General features: G+C 42.9%; 2 protein-coding genes across 3 annotated transcripts; one reads left to right on the forward strand and one right to left on the reverse strand.

The window, feature by feature from the left end:
• Nucleotides 1–8,001: 8,001 nt before the first annotated feature.
• On the reverse strand, nucleotides 8,002–15,391 carry HNRNPUL2 (heterogeneous nuclear ribonucleoprotein U like 2). The gene is made up of 14 exons (XM_072118438.1): nucleotides 14,637–15,391; nucleotides 13,759–13,891; nucleotides 13,466–13,536; nucleotides 12,943–13,082; nucleotides 12,266–12,356; nucleotides 12,067–12,179; nucleotides 11,524–11,787; nucleotides 11,215–11,337; nucleotides 10,864–10,992; nucleotides 10,436–10,604; nucleotides 10,171–10,356; nucleotides 9,978–10,087; nucleotides 9,761–9,850; nucleotides 8,002–8,629 (listed from the first exon to the last, which is right to left on the reverse strand). Exons 1-14 carry the CDS (start codon nucleotides 15,133–15,135, stop codon nucleotides 8,564–8,566), a joined length of 2,184 nt encoding a protein of 727 aa, XP_071974539.1. The 5' UTR covers nucleotides 15,136–15,391; the 3' UTR covers nucleotides 8,002–8,563.
• Nucleotides 15,392–15,575: 184 nt separating this feature from the next.
• Nucleotides 15,576–20,698, forward strand: TTC9C (tetratricopeptide repeat domain 9C). Of its 2 annotated transcripts, none has more exons than XM_072118440.1 (4): nucleotides 15,576–15,596; nucleotides 17,563–17,809; nucleotides 17,884–18,066; nucleotides 20,527–20,698. In XM_072118440.1, exons 1-4 carry the CDS (start codon nucleotides 15,594–15,596, stop codon nucleotides 20,619–20,621), a joined length of 528 nt encoding a protein of 175 aa, XP_071974541.1. In that variant the 5' UTR covers nucleotides 15,576–15,593; the 3' UTR covers nucleotides 20,622–20,698. The 2 variants fall into 2 exon arrangements, with proteins under 2 accessions (XP_071974541.1, XP_071974540.1); XM_072118439.1 differs by lacking the exon at nucleotides 15,576–15,596 and adding an exon at nucleotides 15,623–15,832.
• Nucleotides 20,699–21,278: the final 580 nt, after the last annotated feature.

Genomic DNA, 21,278 nt, shown 5'->3' on the forward strand with positions numbered 1-21,278 from the left:
AATTCAAACCTCTCATGCACGTCTCCAGGACTTCTCCTGAGCTGCACCAATTTTTTGGAATGACCTTCCCCGGACTATCAGACTAATAGTTTCAAATGTGCTCTTAAAACCCATCAATTTAGGCAAACCTATCATACTCACTAACTGCATGAAATGTCAACTCTCTCGTTACTAATCCATCCGGTATCCTCCTCTCAGCTGTTATCCAGCACACACCAGATACCAAGTTCCAGGCTTCTCTGCAGTCACTTTCACCTTGGACTTGTATATAAGATGGCGACTGATGACTGGTTCAAGCAGCAACAACTTTATTTTAAAAAATTTTATTCCATTCCCTTATAAAGAATGGGTGGACAATTATATAAACTCTTATACCTCTTGTGTCCCTTCTTCATCCTCATAGACTGTAAGCTCTTGTGTCTCCCCCTCATCCTCATTGACTGTAAGCTCTTGTGTCACCCGCTCATCCTCATAGACTGTAAGCTCTTGTGTCACCCCTCATCCTCATAGACTGTTAGCTCTTGAGTCCCTTCTTCATCCTCATAGACTGGAAGCTCTTGTGTCACCCCCTCATCCTCAAAGACTGTAAGCTCTTGTGTCACCCCCTCATCCTCATAGACTGTAAGCTCTTGTGTCACCCCCTCATCCTCATAGACTGTAAGCTGCTATAAGCAGGGCCCTCACTCCTATTGTTCCATATGACCGTTATTACTCTGTAATGTAATATTTTATTTGTATATGTCCCCTAATTCTCCATATACTGCAGTATATGGTAGAAGCACTCAGACTGTCTTGGGTCAAAAGTACCCTAGAGGATCCCCGCTATCTTTTTAAAACTTTAATGCCCTAATGCAGTGATGGCGGACCTTTTGGAGTGCCAAAGCTACAACCAAAATCTACTTTTATGTCGCAAAGTGCCAACATGACAATTTAAGCAGTAACTTATTGATCCCTGCGGTATCACAGGTTTTAATCGTATTGGTGTCCTGAGTTCACCAATACAATAGACAGATGGATTGTAGCTTCCTTCCAGGGCCCCCTGAAGAGGAAGAATCAGGGGACCCAGAGCAGGAGCTCAAATGACAATCCATCTCTATCCACACCTTCCCGCTCCTCCTGTAGTCCTGGCAGTCAAGGATGTTGCGTTAAAATAGCATTGAGCATGGTGCGTCCTGGGCTGTATTGGATCACAGGAGAAAGCCCTGAGTCCTAGTTGGCAAACTCTGTGTTGGGGTGAAGGCCTGAGTTCCCACAGAAAGGGCTCCGAGTGCCACCTCTGGCACCCGTGCCATAGGTTTGCCACCACTGCCCTAATGTGTAAATTTTCTTAAGCGGCTACTGCGCAGCCACTGCTCCGAAGCCGGGACTACTGCTCATGCTCAGAACTCCAGCTTCACGGAGGAGGGCGCGCAGCTATGAGAAGCTGCGCGCTGAAGCTGTTAGGGTAGGAGGAGAAAGTAGGCTACTGGGGCGTGGAGTAGCCGTAACGTGTAGCCTCATGTCCGGCTACTCCACACCCCAGTAGCTGCTAAAGAAAATTTACATATTAGGGTATTAAAGTTTGAAAAAAGATAGCGGGGATGTGAAGATTAGCTCTAAAAAGGGCTATCCTCACCTCCCATACATCCACCTACCATCCGTTCTACCTTTATAGGTAGAATCGTGGTGGTAGGTTCCCTTTAAATACCTTCAATAAGAAGTACTTTTTTTTTCAAACAGAAAATAATCACTCTCACAGCTCTGCACACAGGCAGATTAAAAAGTTATAGATTATTAAAGATGAGGAGCAAAAAAATGGATACTCAAAATAGGCTGTATCCTTAAAGGGTTAATAGATCCATATGTAACATAATGTTCAAGAACAGGACCTGGAATAGAGACAGAATATGAAAAAAATCTCCCTTATAAAATTGATTTACATATTCATAAAACTCATGATGTATCTGCCGGCCAAAACTACACTAGGTTACATAATAAATTGCAATTTATTGCAGTGCACAAGAATTTGTGATTATATCTGTGCTTCTATGCCACAAAACTGGTGTAGAAGTTCCTCCCCCTATGTGTCCGTTTATATCAGATCTTCCCCTGCATACTCCACTCTGCCTGCAAATGTGGGCCCTGCACAGTACTATATCTTCTATCCTGTACTACTACTTCTGTCCTGCATATATGCGTATATATGGAGACAGTACTGCTCTTATTCTGTATATATGGACACACAACAAAAAAACTCCTCACAGCCTGCATATCTGAGCAATGCACAAAATGACATTACTCCTACACAGTGAGTTCCCTCCACCTTAGTCAAACTAAACGCACCCGCTGATGGCCCTGTCCCTAGCCTGCATATGACAGCATGTAAGAGTTCTCCTTATGGTGAGTTTGCTAATTAAAGCCGCCTTATATCAGCCAATCCTGTGCTGAAGAGACCCAACCAGGATCGAAACAGTCCTGTCTATAGTCTGTTCCTTCTGGGATAGATATACTGGTTTGGTTATATCCCACATCATGTTATTAGATTTCTTGTAGGTTATACTTGGCGTTAAGGTAGCAAAATGAGGCCTTGTTTTCCATTTCCCACCTTGGAAAACATATTTGAATATTTCCTTATATGACAGCACAGAACTATTACTCCTATCCTGTCATCTTTGTCTATTCCTAGCACTCAGAGATCGAGACTAGATCTTAAAATGCCACCCCAATTTATTTCTGCCATCTTAGGTTTAGTCCTGCATTCCCGCAAAATGCAGTACTATTACGTCAAGCTGCGGGTGTCGGCTATATATTATAGCCGACACCCGCCTCTAACACCCGCGATTGGAGATTTCTCCGATCGCGGGTGTTAACCCCTAACACGCTGCGGTCGCGCTGACCGCGGCGTGTTAGAGGCATTTAAAAACCATTTCAAGTGAATCGGACCCCCCCGCTGCGCGATCCTCCTCCCGGTGCCGGGTCCATGCCTCCTGGCAGGACCCGGCTGTAAGACACTGGGCATGCGCAGCTTCTGTATTGCACTGTGTAACCTGTAAAAGAGCTTGAACAAGTGATCAGAAGATCACTTGTTCAAGCTAAAATGTCAGTTACTGTAAAAAAAAGTTAAAACAATAAAAATAAATAATAAAAGAAAGTGAAAGTCCCCACAAACACCACATTTCCCTGTACACAAGTAATAAAGTATAAAAAACACTAAATCACAAAAAAACCCCACTTATTTGGTATCGCTGCGTCCGTAACAATCTGTACAAATCCTAATCATAATTGGACCCGCTCGGTGAACATGGTAGAAAAAAAGCCCCAAAAACTTGCCAAAAATTAAAACTTTTTATCAAATTGCTTTACAAAAAATGTTCTAAAAAGTGATCCGAAAAAGTTACAAGCACCAAAATGATACCACTGAAAAGAACAACTTTTCACACAAAAAATAAGCTCACAACCAGCTCCGTCAATCAAAAAATACTATAGTTATGCTGCTATAAAAATGGCAATACTAAAACAAATGCAATTTTTTCTATTCTAGTTTTCCTTCAATAAAATTGGACAAATATAAAATAAACTATATAAATGAGGTATCAGCGTAATCGTAGTGATCCGTAGAATAAAGATAATATATTATTGTTATGCTACAGTGAACACCCCCCCCCAAAAAAATGCTAAAAATCCCAAACAAGAATTGATGATTTTATTTTCCTCCACATGTAAAAAGTTAATAAAATTGCTTCAATAAACTAAAAACCCACTAAAATGAAGGTTTTTTTTTTACAGTGCATCAAAATAATCCCTTATTTGACTAAATTGCTTAAAAAATAAATAAAGATTGTATAGCCCATTCCCAACGCGCATTGTTATAGAACGGTGCGGCGGGTAGTGACTTGCCAACACTGTTCAGACACAGTGATCGGGGCAAGATGGCTCCGATCCCCCCCACACCCCCAGTTCATGATCGCTGCTATTGGCTCATCAATTCAGACCAGCCAATAGAAGCGAATTTACGTATGACGTCAGTTATACCGGTCACTATGTCTGTAGACACGGTGATCGGGGCAGGGTGGCGGCTGTTCCTGACAGCCACCAATTGTGCCTTGCGGTCCAGAAGGGTTTTGCTGCCCCCCTCTGTCCATGTTTGCCGCTATTGGCTGGTCGATTTGGTCCAGCCAAAAGCAGCAATATTCGTCACAATGGGCATCGCTAGGGTGAATAAGAGCAACACTTGGCGATAATTTCCCTTCTAAAGGTAGGACTCAATAAAGAGTCTGTTCCAAAAGAGGAGTTAGGATGGACACTATATACTACTAAGAGACCTGCGACAACTCCAGAGTGACAAAAGTTTAGTTGGTCCCTTGGTATATTCCACCTCCCTACACCACATATTACACCATGCTAAATTCCCCAAGGGGTGTACATTCAACAATTAGGGTCACTTTTCGGGTTTGCCTCTGTTTTGGTACCACTACGGCTCTCCAAATGTATCCTGACACATGTGAAGGATTTCTGTCAAATTTGGCCACTCAAAGACAAACATCCCTCTTTTCCTCTACTGTGCGCCCATAAAGGATTTTATATGCACATGTGGGGTACTCGGGAGAAATAGTTTTACACCTTTTTTGGGGTTATTTAATATATTATCCCTTGTAGCTTACAAAAATTAGGGGTAAAGTGACATTTATAGGAAAATTTTCACCTTTTTAATTTTTAGTGCCTAATTGGATCATTCACCTGTAGGGGCAAATACATATATTACACATTGCAAAATTCTCTAAGGGGTGTGCGTTCAAAAATTAGGGTCACTTTTCGGATTCTAATCTGTTTTATACCACTAGGGTTCTCCAAATGCATGTCAAACATTTCTGTCAAATTTGGCTTCTAAAAGACAAACATCCCCCTTCCCTTTTACTGTGCGCCCATACAACATTTTATATACACATGTGGGGTACTTCTACACTCGAGAGAAATAGGTTTACACATTTTGGGGGGTTATTACATATTTTTATCCCTTGTGGCTATAAAAAATTAGGGGTAAAATGACCTTTATAAGAAAATTTTCACCTTTTTCCTATTTAAGTCTTAATGAAATCAAACAACTTTACGGACAAATACACATATTACACCTTGCTAAATTCTCTAAGGGGTGTACTTTCCAAAATGGTGATACTTGTTGGGGTTCCCCTCTGTTTTGGTACCACTAGGGCTCTCTAAATGCATCCTGACACATGTAAAGGATGTCTGTCAAATTTGGCTTCTAAAAGGACAACACCCCTCTTTCCCTTCTGAGCTTCACTGTGTACCCATACAACATTTTATTTGCATGTGTGGGGCAATTTTATACTCGGGAGAAATGCTAGTACACATTTTTTGGGGTTGTTTCATATTTAATGCCTTATGGGATACAAAAAATAGCCGTAAAAGTGACTTTTTTGGGAAAATGTTCATATTTTTCCTTTTAGGGACCTAATTGAAGCAAACACCTGTAGGGGAAAATACACATATTACACCTTGCTGAATTCTCCAAAGGGTGCACTTTCCAAAATTGTGACACTTGTTGGGGTTCCCCTCTGTTTTGGTACCACTAGGGCTCTCTAAATGCATCCTGACACATGTAAAGGATGATTGTCAAATCTGGCCTCTAAAAGGCCAAAGCCCCTCTTTCCCTTCTGAGCCCTACTGTGTACCCATACAACACTTTATATGCAAAAGTGGTGCAGTTCTGTGCTTAGGAGAAATAGTTTTACACATTTATGGGGTTGTTTCATCTTTTATCCCTTGTGGCTTACAAAAATTTGGGGTAAAAGTGACTTTTTTGAGAAAATTTTCACCTTTTTTCCCTTTTGGGGCCACTACACAAATTACACCTTGCTAAACTCTCCAAGGGGTGTACTTTCCAAAATGGTGTCTCTTGTTGGGGCTTTCCTCTGTTTTGGTACCACTATGGCTCTCCAAATGCATCCTGTCACATGAAAACTTTTTCAGCCATATTTGCCCTGCAAAAACGAAACAACGCTCTTTCCATTCCAAGTGCCCCCCTGTGCCCGTACAGCAGGGTACAGTGACAAAATGGGTATTGGCATACTCAAGAGGAATTGCCCTCAACATTGTAAAATGCATTTTCTTTTTTAACCCATTGTGAAGGTGCAAATTTTAGTGTTCAATGAATCTATAGTAAGATAAAATTACATTTCTGTAATTTCACTTTCATTTATCTTTCACCCTCATGAAACGCTCATAGGGTTAACAAAATTCCCAAAGGTTGTTTTGAATATTTTGAGGGGTGTAGTTTCTGAAATGGTGTCATTTGTGGGGGTTTTCTGTCATGTGGGCCTTATAAAGTCACTTCTAACTAAATTGACCCTCCAAAAGAAGGTTTTGATGATTTTAATGAAAATCTGAAAAATTGCACCTAAAGTTATAAGCCTCCTAACATCCTAAAAAAAGGAAAAGATGTTTGAAAAATGATGCCAAGTTAAAGCAGACATATGGAAAATGTTAGTTATCAAGTTATTTTAGTGGTATGACCAACTTTCCAAAAAGTAGAAAATTTTGAATTTGGAAAACATTGTTTTTTTCTAAAATTTTGCCAAATTTCCATTTATTTCATAAATAAATACTAAATATATTGATAAAATTTCTGAACCAACAGGAAGTACAATCTCCAAATCAACTGGATATGTTAAAGCGTTCCAAAGTTATAACCACTTAAATAGACACGTCAGATTTTAAAAAAATGGGCCGTGTCAGGAAGGTGAAAAGTGGCTTCAGCGTTAAGGGGTTAAAACACAAGGGGAGATGGATTTATCACCACTTGCACACCTGAAAACAGACAGATGCCAAAACTGGAATTGCTAATTCTCTACCCTCTATGCCGGATTTTTTTTTATTTTAGAATAGCTATGGCCATGAAAAGGAAAGCCAAAAAAAATTATCTTTGCTGAAAAACCCATTCCTAACCTTGGCTAAAAAATTTCTTTTACCACCAAGTACAAAACTGAGATCATACAGAGAACCCCATCATATTCATCTGTCAAATTAAGATACTATAAGACTGACTGCAGGAAGAATATACAAACCAAATGTAACCCCTCAAAACAAGGGGAGGGAGGACAAGACTAAGACTTTTCCAATAAAACAAAGGGGTAAATCTTTATTGGTACAATCTGAACAATAAGAACTACATTTTGAGGGGTACATTTTGTTTGTATGTTGAATAATTTGGGGTCACAGACCAGGTGAGCCCATTAATACAGGGATGCTACTATATAGCAGGCAGCCATTATGACTTTAACCCTGTCCTGCCTCCTTCATTTTGATTTAACTGCAGGGAGAATACATACAGTGTATGCTCACAGCCCTTGTGTGTAGTGGCTGCACTACTCATTATGTGACACAGATTTCTGCATTGAAAGGGTCGTTCTGGTGAAGACCATGTGGCAGATTTAACATGCAAAGTCCAACATAATTAACGCCCCATGTTAAAGGTGCGCAAAAAAAAAAGCAGTGCACTGTTGGAAGAGTGCAGGAGGTACCAGATATACTGATTATAGCGCCCCCTGCAGACTGCACAGTGTAGTCTTCGTAAATGTGCCCCAATTTCTTTAGTTGCATCTAGGAGCAAATCATTTGTTCTAGAAATGAGTTTATAAAATATAATGTTAAGACCCATATGAGCTGCATACATGGGACATCAAAGACCAGGAGCTGTGTGCAAGGTGCAATGCTGGGGCATTGGAGACAAGACAACTTTGACTTCTAAAGGGGATTTTGCATTTCTTTAAATCAACACCCTACAATTATAGATTAGACCTGTGTATTTTTTTTCTTTCAACCTTAGTAAATGTGTAAGGTGTTGAAGGATGTGTAGTATAGTACAGTCATGTGTACAAGGAGAGATGGACCATATGCAGTATAGACACCATCCAGGCAGTGAGGATCTGTAGTGTCAAAGAACGGGGAAGAACGCGTAATAAAATGCAAGTGCATATCCGATTCCACGGGGGCACACAAACAATGTTATTCAACAAGATACGGAGGGTTTATTTTCTACTTATTCTACATTAATAACATTGAAGCCAGAGCAGTGTGAAAAGAAAGCAGGTGGTGGGCAGCATACAGACGTGGGCAGCCCCCTCCCCCCCACAACTGAACAGAAATGACATCACACAAAATTTATTTCTTAAAAATGTTTCTTGGCATAAAAATTAAAAAGGTTACAGGGTTATAATGAGACGGAAGTAAAAATTACTGCATATTACTCCCAGCTAAGCAGGAGGATGCAGGGCAGGACGGAGCCCTCTGTTTGGACATTCACACAGGTGCCTGCTGCAAGATGCCCTGGGGGGGGAGGAGGACGACAATCCTGCAATACACCTCACAAGGTTTTTCTAAGCTTGACAAAAAACACACACACACGTTGAAAGGAGATCAAGTCCATGACCCTTTACATGCGCTGCACTTTCTTCACAAAAGGATTTTTTGCTTTTTTTTTTTTAATGTAGAAAACAAAAACAAAAGAAAAAAAAAAGAAATATACAATCCAAGCCCCCCGTGCTGCCTTCCCCTGCATTAGGACTTTTCATCGATATCCACGGTAGCCGTAGTAATCCCAGTATTGTGATCTGTCATTGTAGTTTTGCCACTGCTGAAAGAGAAAATTAAAACCAATTTATACAAGGCAGAAGGACAAGATGCTGTATAGCACCAACTTAGAGTTGTAAATGTACAGAATAAACCAAGCTATACAGAACCACGCCCAGTCCAAGTCAACAGCGTTCCAGTTATTAAAGGGTGGAGCAGCAGTTCCATCAGGTCAGAAATTGGAGCCGCACTGAGGCATCCCCAGCACTTCCATCTAAGAGCCAGAGACTGCAGAGCATGGCCATGTCTGACACTCCTATACTATAAAATGGAACACCACAAACATGCTGCTCCACCATTCGTCAGAAATTCCTGTGATCGGTGGGGGTCCCAACAGTTAGACTCTCAACAATTAGCTTGTTGTCCACTACCCAATGGATAACTAGCAAAAACTGGTATAACCCCCTTGAGCAGGAGTGGAGCTGCTTTCCCCAAGCATTACTACACAATGTATTAAACCAGCATTGAATAGTCAAAAACAATTACAAAAATTATTTCATCTTAATTGTAGTTTCTATACTATGTAGACAAAATATTTGTCAAGGATTCCAATACAACAAAAGCCATCAGGCAGGAGAGTCAACACAAATCTTATCAGGGGGGGGGGGACATTGAAGGAAACACAGTTGCAGAAAGTTGTGTAGCAAGACAATTTCACACCACGTGCACCGGGCCGCCTGGCGGCGCAGTCACTGAACATGGGCAAGGAAGCTATAACCATGCAGTGCTTTTATATTGGAACTTGAGATCAGTTGTATTGGAAACAGAGTGTAGTGACAGGGTAGTCTTACTGTCTTCGTGAAATTCATTTACTACACAACTTTGTCCCCTTCATGATGACTCGCCTGCCTGATGGCTATTGTTGTATTGGAATCTTGACATTTTATTGTCTGCATATTTTAGATACTACAAAAAAAAAATTATATATATATATTTTATAATTTATGACTATTCAATGCTAGTTTAAAAAATTTGGTAGGAGTTTACACATTTTAATAATAGGAGATAGATGACCAATGACCTAGGCGAAATAGACTAAGAGCTTCAGGACAAACAAACACAATACAGCCGTTAAAAAGCTGGTGGAAATGTACTATATAGATCAGCATTTTAGAAGAACGCTCAACAAACTTACCCCTCCCCTGCTCTGTGGTCTGTAGTTCTGTTGTCCATAGTATCTATTTTGCTGGTCAGAATAGCGATCGTAGTAGTTCTGCTGGTATCCCTAGAAGATCGATAGAAAAGAATTACATACATCCTATTAAAAAGCACAAAGAACAAAAACGACAAGCCTCCAACGTATCCAACTGACTATTCAGAATCCTCAATGTACATATGTACTTCATACTTACCCCTCTCTGGGCTCCCCAGTACTGACGTGGTGGCTGCTGATGATAGGGTTGCGGCCTGGAGTGTTGCATGTACATACGACTGTTGAAGTTCCTTTGTTGCTGGTAGTTTCCTGGGAAAATAAAAAAAAGAGGATTTTAGGGCCAGCACTAAGCTTTGCAATAGACATGTGTCCTCCATTGAGTGACGACTCACCTCCGCCTTGTCCTCTGTCTGTGCGAGCCCGCTTCTGTGTACGATTTCTCCTCTTATCATTGGTAGGAAGTTTCAGGCGCGCTTCCTTCTTAGCCTCTGCTACCAACGCATCAGCTTCTTCCTGGTTAAGCTCGGCATAGACAACATCCTCTAGAAAGTCGCTCTTTGTAGGCATCACAAAGTTTGCTGAAGAGGAAAGAAAAGGATATAAGAAAACAAGCAGATAACATTGCACACTGTAGAGACCATGGTGGTGATCAGATACCTTTCATTTCCAGGAGCACATAGTCAGGGACAATCTCTTCTTCTTGCTCCTTGCGAGACTCCAATCTTTTCTTCCATTCTTCATCTTTAAGAACCAGCACAACCGCTTTACGTTGAAAGCCCCTGAAACAGTGCATCTTCCTGCACTGAGCTGAGCCATAGACCGTGCACTGCAAGAGAGGACACCAGTTATTAAGGAAAGGGGCCAACAAGACAAGTGGCCAATGCATCTAAAGCAGAGTTCACATTTCTATTAGGTCTTCAAGTTATTGTAAGCCTAGACCAGGGAGTGGTGAAACACAGAAGTCTTTCCAGTGACTAAAGAGGTATAATGGAAATACCTTTATCTGTTCTGTTTGTTCCATCACTCCTGGTCTTGGGTCACAATAATTGAAGAAAACCTTACAGCCCATGCCACTATCCCCTCACCTGATCAATAATGTAGTTGCCCTTCCTGCGCGCTGCCACCGGTACCAGCCTGATGAGACATTTTGTTGCCAGCTGCACAAGATTATCTTTAGCTTTTTGATCCAGTTCTGGAGCATCTGGACCCAATGTCTAAAAAGAAAGCATCAGAAAACATGTAGAACTTGCAGTGCGAGTCAAGACTTCTGTTTACTTCTATGGAACTTCCAGATGGGCCTACAGCATTTCCAAAACCTGCTAGCCTACAGCAGATAAGGGGAACGTGTAATAGCCAATTCTACCCCCCCCCCCCAATCTGCCCCCTATCCTGTGGGCAGAAAATACCAAAACATGAAGTGCATGTTCCTCACATACCTTTAACTGTGGGACTAATGCTTCTGTAGAAAGGTGCTGGAATCGCTTTTCTGGGTTGTCTTCGCAATGTTTTTTGGCCCAAGTGGTTTTGCCAGTGCCTGGGAGACCGATCATCAGTAAAACCTAAATAAAATTAAAGATGATAGAAAATGCATAAAAACAAAGTTGTGGCGTAGATGGCCAGGCTGTAGAACAGGGGGACCCCACATACACTATTAAATATGGGTGCGGATCCTGGAACTCAGCCATTCGCCCCCATGCCATGGCACAAACGTATGCTTTGTCTCCGACATTAGTAACATGGCGTACCTCGCACTCCTCTGAAGTTTTAGGTGAGACAGGTGTCCTGGTCAGATCCTCAGGCTGATAATCCTTCACAAATGAGAAGCCATCTGGAGGTGGATGCCAAGGTTCTTCCCTTTGTCCAAAGTTGACTTGGAAAGTGCAGCTTTTGCACAAGATGTGGGGCAGAAGAGCTTGCTCCCCAAGAGTACTTTTATCTACAACAAAAGCCTGGCCCAAATCCGTGCCGTTTTTAGAGAAGGATAATTCCACTGGGTCAGCGTCTAGGTTCTGTACAGAAGAGATAAAACAGAAGAAGATTGTTTAAGGATTCACCAATTCAGTGCCCCTCTTCCCAGTAGCATGCAAACACACCTAAAGCAAAGTTTAGCAAAAGTTGTCATTTCTATATTATCAGCTCATTCTCTGCTTAGGAGTCAAGCATGTAGCCCCATCTCTATACATAGGCTCACAAAGACACAGGACTGCACATGAGCAAGTTATACTATGTGCTCAGCTCCTCCTGCTCTACAATTGTCAATAGATCATTAATACAAAGCAAGAACTTACAGCCAGACATCCAATGACATCATTTACTTCAAACGATTCCCCATAGGATTCAAAATTTGCACTGGTGACCTTGAGTCCACGACCGTCATAAGCAAAGGACAAGTCATCTTCACCTGTGAGACACGAGAAGAAGGTGGTGAGTCTGGGAGCAGCAGTCACAAGGAGCTTTACTGAAAGCACAGCAATAAGACGGCATTACCAAGCTGAGCGGCAGATCGGCTCACAGACCAGCCCACGCGGAGCAGAGGAGATTCAGACGAGCCCTCCTTCACTGGAAGATTCTCCGTCACCTAAAATAAAAAAGTGAGAAAGATTTACAATGATAACAGTTCAAAGTGCATCTTGGATGAAAATGGTTTTCACCAACTGTTTAATTTCCCAGATTTAAGGGAATCAGATACCATCATGATAAACCAAGGACACCTCCTCATAGATCCAGGCATATATCCCCAAATATAGGAAAGTTACTAGAGTCAAGGTGCCTGGAACAGAAACTGTCCCCGGTTTATCATGATGGTAAATTTCCTTTAGTCACATTTTTTTTTTTTATATCCAAAAGAACCGCAAGTGTACATGGCCATGAATCCACTCCCTTATATAGGAGCACCGTTCTCCATATACACTCCCTTATTTTGTTACCATCTGTTAACAGGGCGAAAATGAATGGCGTTTTGTAACTGACCAAGACATCGGCTCATTTACACATGAATATCTGGCGCCGATTATCATATGCACATCTCAATAAGCTGATTAACATAATGGTTAGCAAGCCAGCCTGTACAAGGCATTGGTACACAATAAATGGACTCCCTACATAGAAGGCTAAACTCAATGCAACACAAGACCACTCAAGATCCATGGTAGAAGCAATCTTACCTTCACTTCAAAATATGCCTTCCCCTTTGTCACGCCGTGAGTAGCCCGAGATCCTGCCCACAGGGAGGGGAACTTCTCTGCGAATAGTGGTCGTCCGCCAAATTGATCTTTATCCATTTTGAGCTGCAGATCGCAGGTAGCTACAACCAGAGATGGGAAACCGTGAGCTCTCAGACAAGTAAAGCCATGTACTGCACCATGTTAGGGTTATTAATGACAACCTACTCTTTGTATACGATCCATACGTGATCAGTACAGTTCTGTGGTGAATAAGCTTTAAACAGTATGTAGTAGCCAGGAAAGTAGTGCACATAAATGGGATTTGCTTGTGGAACCTTTCATCACCACTAGACCACTTATAGAACACAGCAGACTCTTCAATAAGACATCATGCAAGAGGTGAAGTGCAAGTTTTGGACCTTGAACAACCCACACATTTATCAATAGTTATGGCTTAACGTCTCCGATCACTGGGCCCTTCACTACTCAGGATAATAGTAGTTTTACTTTGAGAACATCTTACCTTTATCCAGACACACCACGCTGTCCTCCACATCCTCAGCAGCCTCCTCGGGGGGTACCGGTGATTTCGACCTACAGATAAAGAACAGGGAATTTACATACAATCCTTCCAAAAATTATATAATAAAACTCTTAAAATACAATAACACTGGGAATCCCACAGAGACCACGACTCCGCCAATCTTCTTGCACTATACACATCGAGGCAAACTTGTTAGATTGGTCTGGTTGCCCTCCCCATATGGATACTAGCACAGGACTTCTAGCCATAAGTAATATCCTGGTTTATCTCACCGACTGAAGTAGCCTTCTTCCTTGTACTCATGATAGGTGCGCCCCCGCTGCTCTTCTTCCCGCACCCTCTTGACTCCCTGACGTGCCGCTCCAGCATTCTTCGCCTGTATGTCTTTTTTATCTTGTTGCTCATCTATAAAAGAAAAAAAAGCACAAAGTTAAAGACACACATATATATAATGTTCCAGGAGTACAGCAGAGTATTAAACCACTGGACCACAGTCCCCATGAATGATTATTCCATAGGAGAGATAATACTATGCAAGCCTGAAGGTTTCTATTCTGATGTATGGCGTCCCCTTACATCACACACATGCCTCCCTAGACATGGTCATCACTCAGTTATACAACCAAAATACCCCAGCAGGTGCAAAGCCGTTTCCCCATTGACTGGGGGAACTACATCTACCATCATGCATCTGCTGTGGGGACATTTGTGGAAAGTAGTTTCAAAATCGCCTCCTGCAGAACATAAATTTGCAGAGATGCATGATGGGAGTGTTATTTTCACCAACGGTCTGAGAGTGGCAATCAGATACATATATAGTTAACTACAACCCCCACGGTCAGATGCACGACGGGAATTTGAATTTTTACAATAGATGTAATTCTGTGTGTACCCGCATTGTCCGTGCATTCTGGGAGATGTAGTATCACAACAGCTGGGGTACATTTGGGGATACTATATCTTCCAGATTGCCCCCAATGGCAGATGCATGATGGGAGATGTAGTTTAACATCTGCCGTAGAACTACATGTACCAGCATGCATCAGCAGGGGGTTAATCTGGAAAATCTAGTCGCACTCCAGATTTTGTGATACATCTCCCGGGCTGCAGTTGCATGCTGGGAGTTGTGGTCGGCACATGGCACTCTTACCTCCTGCCGCCTGCTCGGCGTTATCCTTCCCCTCCGAGTCTCCGGCCTCCTCCTTCTGCGCGGCTCCATTCAGGTTTCCTGCGGCAGCATCACCAGTAGGTGGCGCCTGGTCCATCTCCTCTGGCGCCTCAGCAGCCCCCTCTGCAGGTGCATCGTCGTCGTCCTCCTCCTCCTGCTGCTGCTCCTCCTGGGCGCCGGGCTCCCGCTCATTGTGCGCCGCCTCGTCCTCCTCCTCTTCCAGCTGCTCATCAGCGGTGGCGGCGGCCGCGTCTTCGTCGTCCTCCCCCTCAGCGAGGTCCAGGGCCCGCTCTTCTTCGGTCTCCTCCTCCATGCTGCCCGGCGCTCTCTCCTCTTCTCCTCCCCCTAGCATCTCGGAGTCCAGCGCCTCCTGCAGCCGATCACTGAGCTCTGCCTTCAGTCCCCGACAATCCAGGCCCCTCCGCTGTAGCTCGGCTCGCAGCTCCGTCACTTTCATCCTCCGCGGGTCCAGGCCGCTCATGATGCCGCTGATCACAGATAAAGACACAGGGCGGATGTGCTCTGAACACACAGGAAGTGGACGAGGAGCCCGCAGACCACGCCCCGGAAGTAGAGGGAAGTGGGCGCCAAGATGTCCTTACAACACACCTTGAATATTCTTCCACTACACACACATTACGACACCACCGTTTACGGTAAATCTTTTTACACAACCGACAGTTAGGGACAATTAACGTCTATTCCCGTGTCCTTTAACGTACACTGCAGTTGATTGGTCTGCCAAGGCCGTTTATGCAAATTAACTGAACGTTTCGCCAAGCGATTCGTCAATTTGGTAAAAGCTCCTCCCTTTTGTAGTTCAAGATTTGTAATTGGCGTTCATTGGCTCTTGGTGTCAGGTGACCTTTCCCCAGAGTTCCCGCCTCTTTTTTTTCTCTCGTGCTGTGGTGACGTACTAGCGTGTGATTGGTCAGGTTTATGGTAATTGTAAAGATTTTGGTTACGTTGGAGACGAGGGATTAGTTTACAACGTTTTTTTGTTATAGATCCGGTGCGGCCCCCGGTGTGATGCGGCGAGGTGTCGATGCTGCGTGTTGACGTTTTTTGTTAACTGTAAATAAAGTTGTTTAAATTTGGTGTCACGTGACGAGATCCCGGCTGGGGAGTAGAGTGGAGCTGGAGCAGCATGTCACTGGGGGAGAACTATGGCTGAGCAGGTAGAGTGCAGAGGCCGTTATGGAGCCCTATTCAGACACACAGTTCTGCTGCGTTATACGACTTATAGGTGACAACCGGCTGGGGTTGTTCTTGATAAAGGGGAAGGACTCATTATTGTGTAAGAGCAGAGCTAGTTGCTTAAAGGGGATGTCCAGGTAGATCAGAACACTATACGTATAATCTCTTAGCTTTTCAATATTGGGTGTATAAGTCTGTAGTAACCCGAAGCGACCACCGATGGCGCCTGACAGTCCTGTAGTAATTACGTCACAGATATAATTCACGTTAACGCCAAGGATGGTAGTAAAGGGTTGTTCGCAACTGAGCTGGCGCTTTGTATTGAAATACCTGAGCCGGCTCCTGTCTAAGTGCCAATCCGCTGAGCTGTTTGTTTCTGATTATGCTACAGAGGGACGACCAGGCAGGAGGACAAGACATGTTCCTTTTACTTTGGTCTCTCCTCCTCCACCTGACCCGTCCTTCTCTACATTTCTCATACAATCGCCCTCATCTAGTTTAGTTTTAAGCAGGGAGCTGATAGCAGATTTAACCCCGCCTACAGATTCTGGGAAAAATCCTATGATTCATAACAAGACCTTTTTGCATCTCTGTTCCATTCAAATAAATTGGGTTTGCTATACCAAGCACAACCACTGTACAATATATGGCGCTGTGCCTGATGAAAAGTGAAGAGATTCTAGGACTTGTCTGAACACTTAAAGGGAACCCGTCATCAGAACTTGTTCTAATAAACTACTACCAGTATGTTGTCAAGCAGCTGAGCAGCTTCTGGATGATGTTTCTTGCTTGGCCAAGTGCGGTGGCATCATCCAGAAAATCAACTTTGGAAGTGAGATGTGAAATGGTTTTATGAAGTCAAGGAGGCGGAGAGTTTAACACTGAAGTCACGCTTTCCCTGCCGTAAAATGCCTCCTTAACTGTAATTGATTGTCCTGGATCCAGGGACATCATTGGTCCGATCTCCTGAGGTCTGGCGCATGATTTCAATCACATGGGAGGAGTTGTTCATAGGTGGGGAGAGCTTGACTTCAGTGCTGAACTCTACACCTCCCTGACTTTATACATCTAACTTAAAAAATGATTTTCGGAATGACGCCAACGAGCTGGATCACAAAAGAAACATTTCAACTATTCTGGTACTGTCCTGTTATATAACTATTATACTATTATTATATAACTATTATACTATACCATTTTGGACAACAACTATACTATTCTGGACAACATCCTGGTATTGGTTTATTAGGCCAATTTCTGATGACAGGTTCCCTTTAAGTACTTTCAAAGCTACGGGTGCCGACTCCCTACAGATATTTGTCAGCTATCCCTTTCAGAGTGTGGGCACATGTGCTGTCAATGTTGCATTTACGAACTCAACGCTAGCGCCAAAGGGTGGCCTGACCTGACTGCATGTGAGTTTCCAGTGAAACGCATGCGATCCGTAAAACCAGCGTTTGCAGTTTACCAATCACATGCGTTTCACTGGATACTTGTATGTGGTCGGGTCAAGACATGTTGATGCTGACCAAATTTTATATACCGGTAGTTAGTCATTTATTTAAAGGTTTCTATTTTTGGAACTTGGGCTGCTACCTTTAAGTTGCAATTCAGTAGTTAAACATCTGGTATCTTACGTCAAGTCATACTTGAATAGGACAAAGCTGCAATACCCAGTATAGCCACTACTAAAAATTAATTTTTGTCCTAGGATGGAACAGTGGAAGAGCGCCTCTTGCAGGCCAATTTATTCAAGTCACAGGGTAACGCCTGTTACTCTGAGCACCGCATACGAGAGGCTGTGAGTCTGTATCACCGAGCCCTCCTCCAGCTTCGTAGTCTGGACCCTTCGTTACTGACCCCCCTTCCTGGACTGGGCCCGACTACAGCTGAGCTCACGCCTCAGCAGATGGAAACACTCAAAAATCTTCAAGCAGATTGTTATAACAACTTAGCAGGTAGTATGTTACCCCTAGAGGAAACTGCGAAGTGTGAACCATGTGGTGTTAACCCCATGCTTTCTATATTGTAGCGTGTCTGCTCCAGAATCAGCCCCCGAAATATGAACGTGTTTATGAATGCAGTCTGCAGGCTCTAAAGATCCAGCCTCATAATGTAAAGGCTCTATACCGGGCAGGGGTCTCCAGCTACCACTTGAAAGACTATAGCACAGCCCACAGTTACTTAACCAAAGCTGCTTCCCAACAACCCAAAGGTAAGACTGCTGCAGCGCTTCTTACTATGTATATCATATATTGTAGAGCAGTGAAGGTCCAGATGTTGGGACCACAATAGTCTTGAAAAAAGAATTCCCTTGCACCCTTAGGCATCTTTCACAAGAGCAGATATTTTGGGTTGTATGCTACCCATACAATAATGTTTTGGTACAGGTATCATACAGGAAATACCTGTATACCATATAGGAAATAAATCCATCCATTTAATGGACGTATTGCCCACTGTGCCGTACCATGGAAAAAGATTTTTAAAAAGAGCTTTTATCTCCCTGTCTCTGTAAGTATGGCCATGCCTCATTTCTCCCCATGGAGTTAGGAGGGTGGAGCAGTGCTCACCCCTCCTCTCTCCAACAGGCGGCTGTTTGTGTGAAACCAGCTAAATGGTGAAGTGGTCTTAATGGGGCTCTGATCCATTCACCTATATCCAGCAATCCCATAGGGTTCAATACCTGCACTACATATAAAATTTTAAAAATTGTATAAAATTCTATTAGGAAGAATAGAGTGCAGAAAAGATATACCTCAGAATTGTTATAACACCAGCCCAAGATATTGCTTTTCCTCCGCAATGCTGACCAGTGGGAATAGAGATGGGGCAACCCAATTGTCCCATTAGTTGGAATTGATTACATATGACATGGAAAATCTGGTCCCTCCATTCATCAATGGGAGTTATCGTGTGGAATTATCTCCCTATATATGTGTCCGACACTAATGAATGCTCAGACTAAATGAAAGTGTATATAAACCTGGACCCTAATTATCTAAGCACATGGTCAGAACACAGCATCTCACAGCACAGAGAGATCAAGAAGTGTCTGCTAAGAGAGTCCCTACCCACACTCTGGAATATTACACTGACCATCACTGAGGGATAGGAGATAAAATGGCAATAAAACTGAGTAAAATTGTAAAGAAAGGGTTTAAAAATTATCTTTATTGTGTAAACATCACTAGGGGATTTGAGACTATGGGCAAACTCCTATAGTGGGAACCTGTCACCACATTTGCACATATACAGCCAGTGACAGGTTCCTATAGAGCTCTAATAACTCACTGACTCCCTTCTTTTAGCTTGCTTGCATCCACAGAAATCACCTTTTAGCTTATATTACCTGGCATCAGAAGGGTGCTTGTCCTGCTCGGCGGCCCATCCCATCTAATCCTAACCCATGCCTTATGCCTCCTTGCTGGTCACAGTTCATGCCATGTGACCAGAGTGACATCATCTTAGGTCCCTTAGTGACATCTCAGGTCCATGGAGGCTGCTGTGATTTCATGTAATTACATACATGGGGTACAGTTTGCTATTCTTAGACGTCTGAAGGACCTGTGATGATGTCACTGGTCACATGTCATGAATGTAACACAAGGCACCGTGTAAAAAAAAAAAAAATGTACACAATATTTCCTATCTGTACATAGAGCTTTATGTCTGTAGTTGAATATTAGCAGACAGTCCCTAAGTACAAGGAGGCAGAGCAATGATTTGAGGAGGCACAGAGCCGTCAGTCAGAATAATGGGGCGTGGCTCCCTAGTATCTCTGACTCCTCCCCTCTCTGGAGAGTCTGAAAAGCTAATTTGCATATTTGAAAAATGGCTGTAATTAAGGTACAGTGCCTCGCTGGAAGCTAATTTTAGGTGAGGGAGGAATTGTAACCCTTTATCAGCAGACATTGTTAGCCAGGGGAGCAAAATTTGGTGACAGGTCCTCTATAAGGTATATATACTAAGTGTACATTTTACATCACATCCTTCCACTCCTTTGTTCATTGTGATGTCTTGATCTTGATTTGATCTCAACTTTTTTGAGTTTAAAGGGACTGTCTCAAGTTTAGCAGTTATCTCCTACCCAAAGGAAAGGGGGATAACAAGCTGATCAGTAAGGGTCTGACTTCTGGGGGCTCCGTCGATTTGAACAATAAGGCTCCTGTTTTAACCAGAGGGTGGAGAGGCAGGAAAAGTATGCGCTCAAGGCTGCTCCATTCTATTCTGTAAGGATGCTAAAGATGGCTACTGTAACCTTCCGCTCCATCAATTTGTGGGAACAGAACTCCCAGATGGTGTGGTGTCCTGTTCTTGTGATCGGTAGGGGTCCCAGCAGTCGGGCCTTTAGGCTATCACTTCTAAACTCTGGACAAACGCTTTTAAAGTCCATTGCTTACAAATGAAGTTGTTCCAACAAACTTTAGGATTTACTGAGAGAACCTACAATCTCTGAACTTGGCAAGGCCATTCAGTTCAGTGATTCTTGTTTGGTCCATTAAATCCCACAGTGGCAAAGAGCGAGTTTGTCACAAGTAGACATTTGGGGGAAGTTAATAAAACTTGGGGATTTCTCAACCATATTTGCTTCTCCATCTTAGTTGCTGCCCCCAATACTTTGTATATAAATATATTGAAATTCTTAACTTTGTCCCTATTTTTCTTTCCATAGATGCCAACATCAGACGTTATTTACAGCTGGCAGACTCCGCCATCAGCGAATCGCGGGCTAAGGAGAAACAGCGATACCAGGGCATGTTTGACTAGAGTTTTGTAAATTTGTACTTGTGGTTTGTCTCTCAAAAGAAGATCATGAAATAAATGTATAAATCTTTTTGTTTATATACCAGCTCCGTGCTTCTATGTCATGTCTTTTATAGAGAAAATATTTTGGAGGCTTATGTATCTCCCTGCTTGATGGAAAGAGTAATTCTGCAAATTAATTTCTATGGTCCCGCACATACGCAAAACTCAGTGCAGGTCCTGTTCCTGCCCATGTTGATGACTTTACTACTGTCATTGGCAAGTGAGAGGACTTTACATGCTAATGAAAGGAGGGTTATTATATATACGGCCGATATACACTCACCGGCCACTTTATTAGGTACACCATGCTAGTAACGGTTTGGACCCCCTTTTGCCTTCAGAACTGCCTCAATTCTTCGTGGCATAGATACAACAAGCTGCTGGAAGCATTCCTCAGAGATTTTGGTCCATATTGACATGATGGCATCACACAGTTGCCGCAGATTTGTCGGCTGCACATCCATGATGCGAATCTCCCGTTCCACCACATCCCAAAGATGCTCTATTGGATTGAGATCTGGTGACTGTGGAGGCCATTTGAGTACAGTGACCTCATTGTCATGTTCAAGAAACCAGTCTGAGATGATTCCAGCTTTATCACATGGCGCATTATCCTGC

This window comes from Engystomops pustulosus, chromosome 7 (assembly GCF_040894005.1).
Source record: "Engystomops pustulosus chromosome 7, aEngPut4.maternal, whole genome shotgun sequence".
In the NCBI taxonomy this organism is placed as follows: domain Eukaryota; kingdom Metazoa; phylum Chordata; class Amphibia; order Anura; family Leptodactylidae; genus Engystomops; species Engystomops pustulosus.

Excerpts from the sequence above, each read along its gene's own strand:
- HNRNPUL2 (XM_072118438.1), bottom strand. The coding sequence starts at position 15,135 with ATGAGCGGCCTGGACCCGCGGAGGATGAAAGTGACGGAGCTGCGAGCC. Across the intron at positions 13,537-13,758 it reads GAAGAAGGCTACTTCAGTCG|GTCGAAATCACCGGTACCCC; the intron begins GTGAGATAAACC and ends CTTTATCTGTAG. Across the intron at positions 11,788-12,066 it reads ATGTCATTGGATGTCTGGCT|AACCTAGACGCTGACCCAGT; the intron begins GTAAGTTCTTGC and ends TCTTCTGTACAG.
- TTC9C (XM_072118439.1), top strand. Across the intron at positions 17,810-17,883 it reads TTGTTATAACAACTTAGCAG|CGTGTCTGCTCCAGAATCAG; the intron begins GTAGTATGTTAC and ends TCTATATTGTAG. Across the intron at positions 18,067-20,526 it reads TGCTTCCCAACAACCCAAAG|ATGCCAACATCAGACGTTAT; the intron begins GTAAGACTGCTG and ends TTCTTTCCATAG.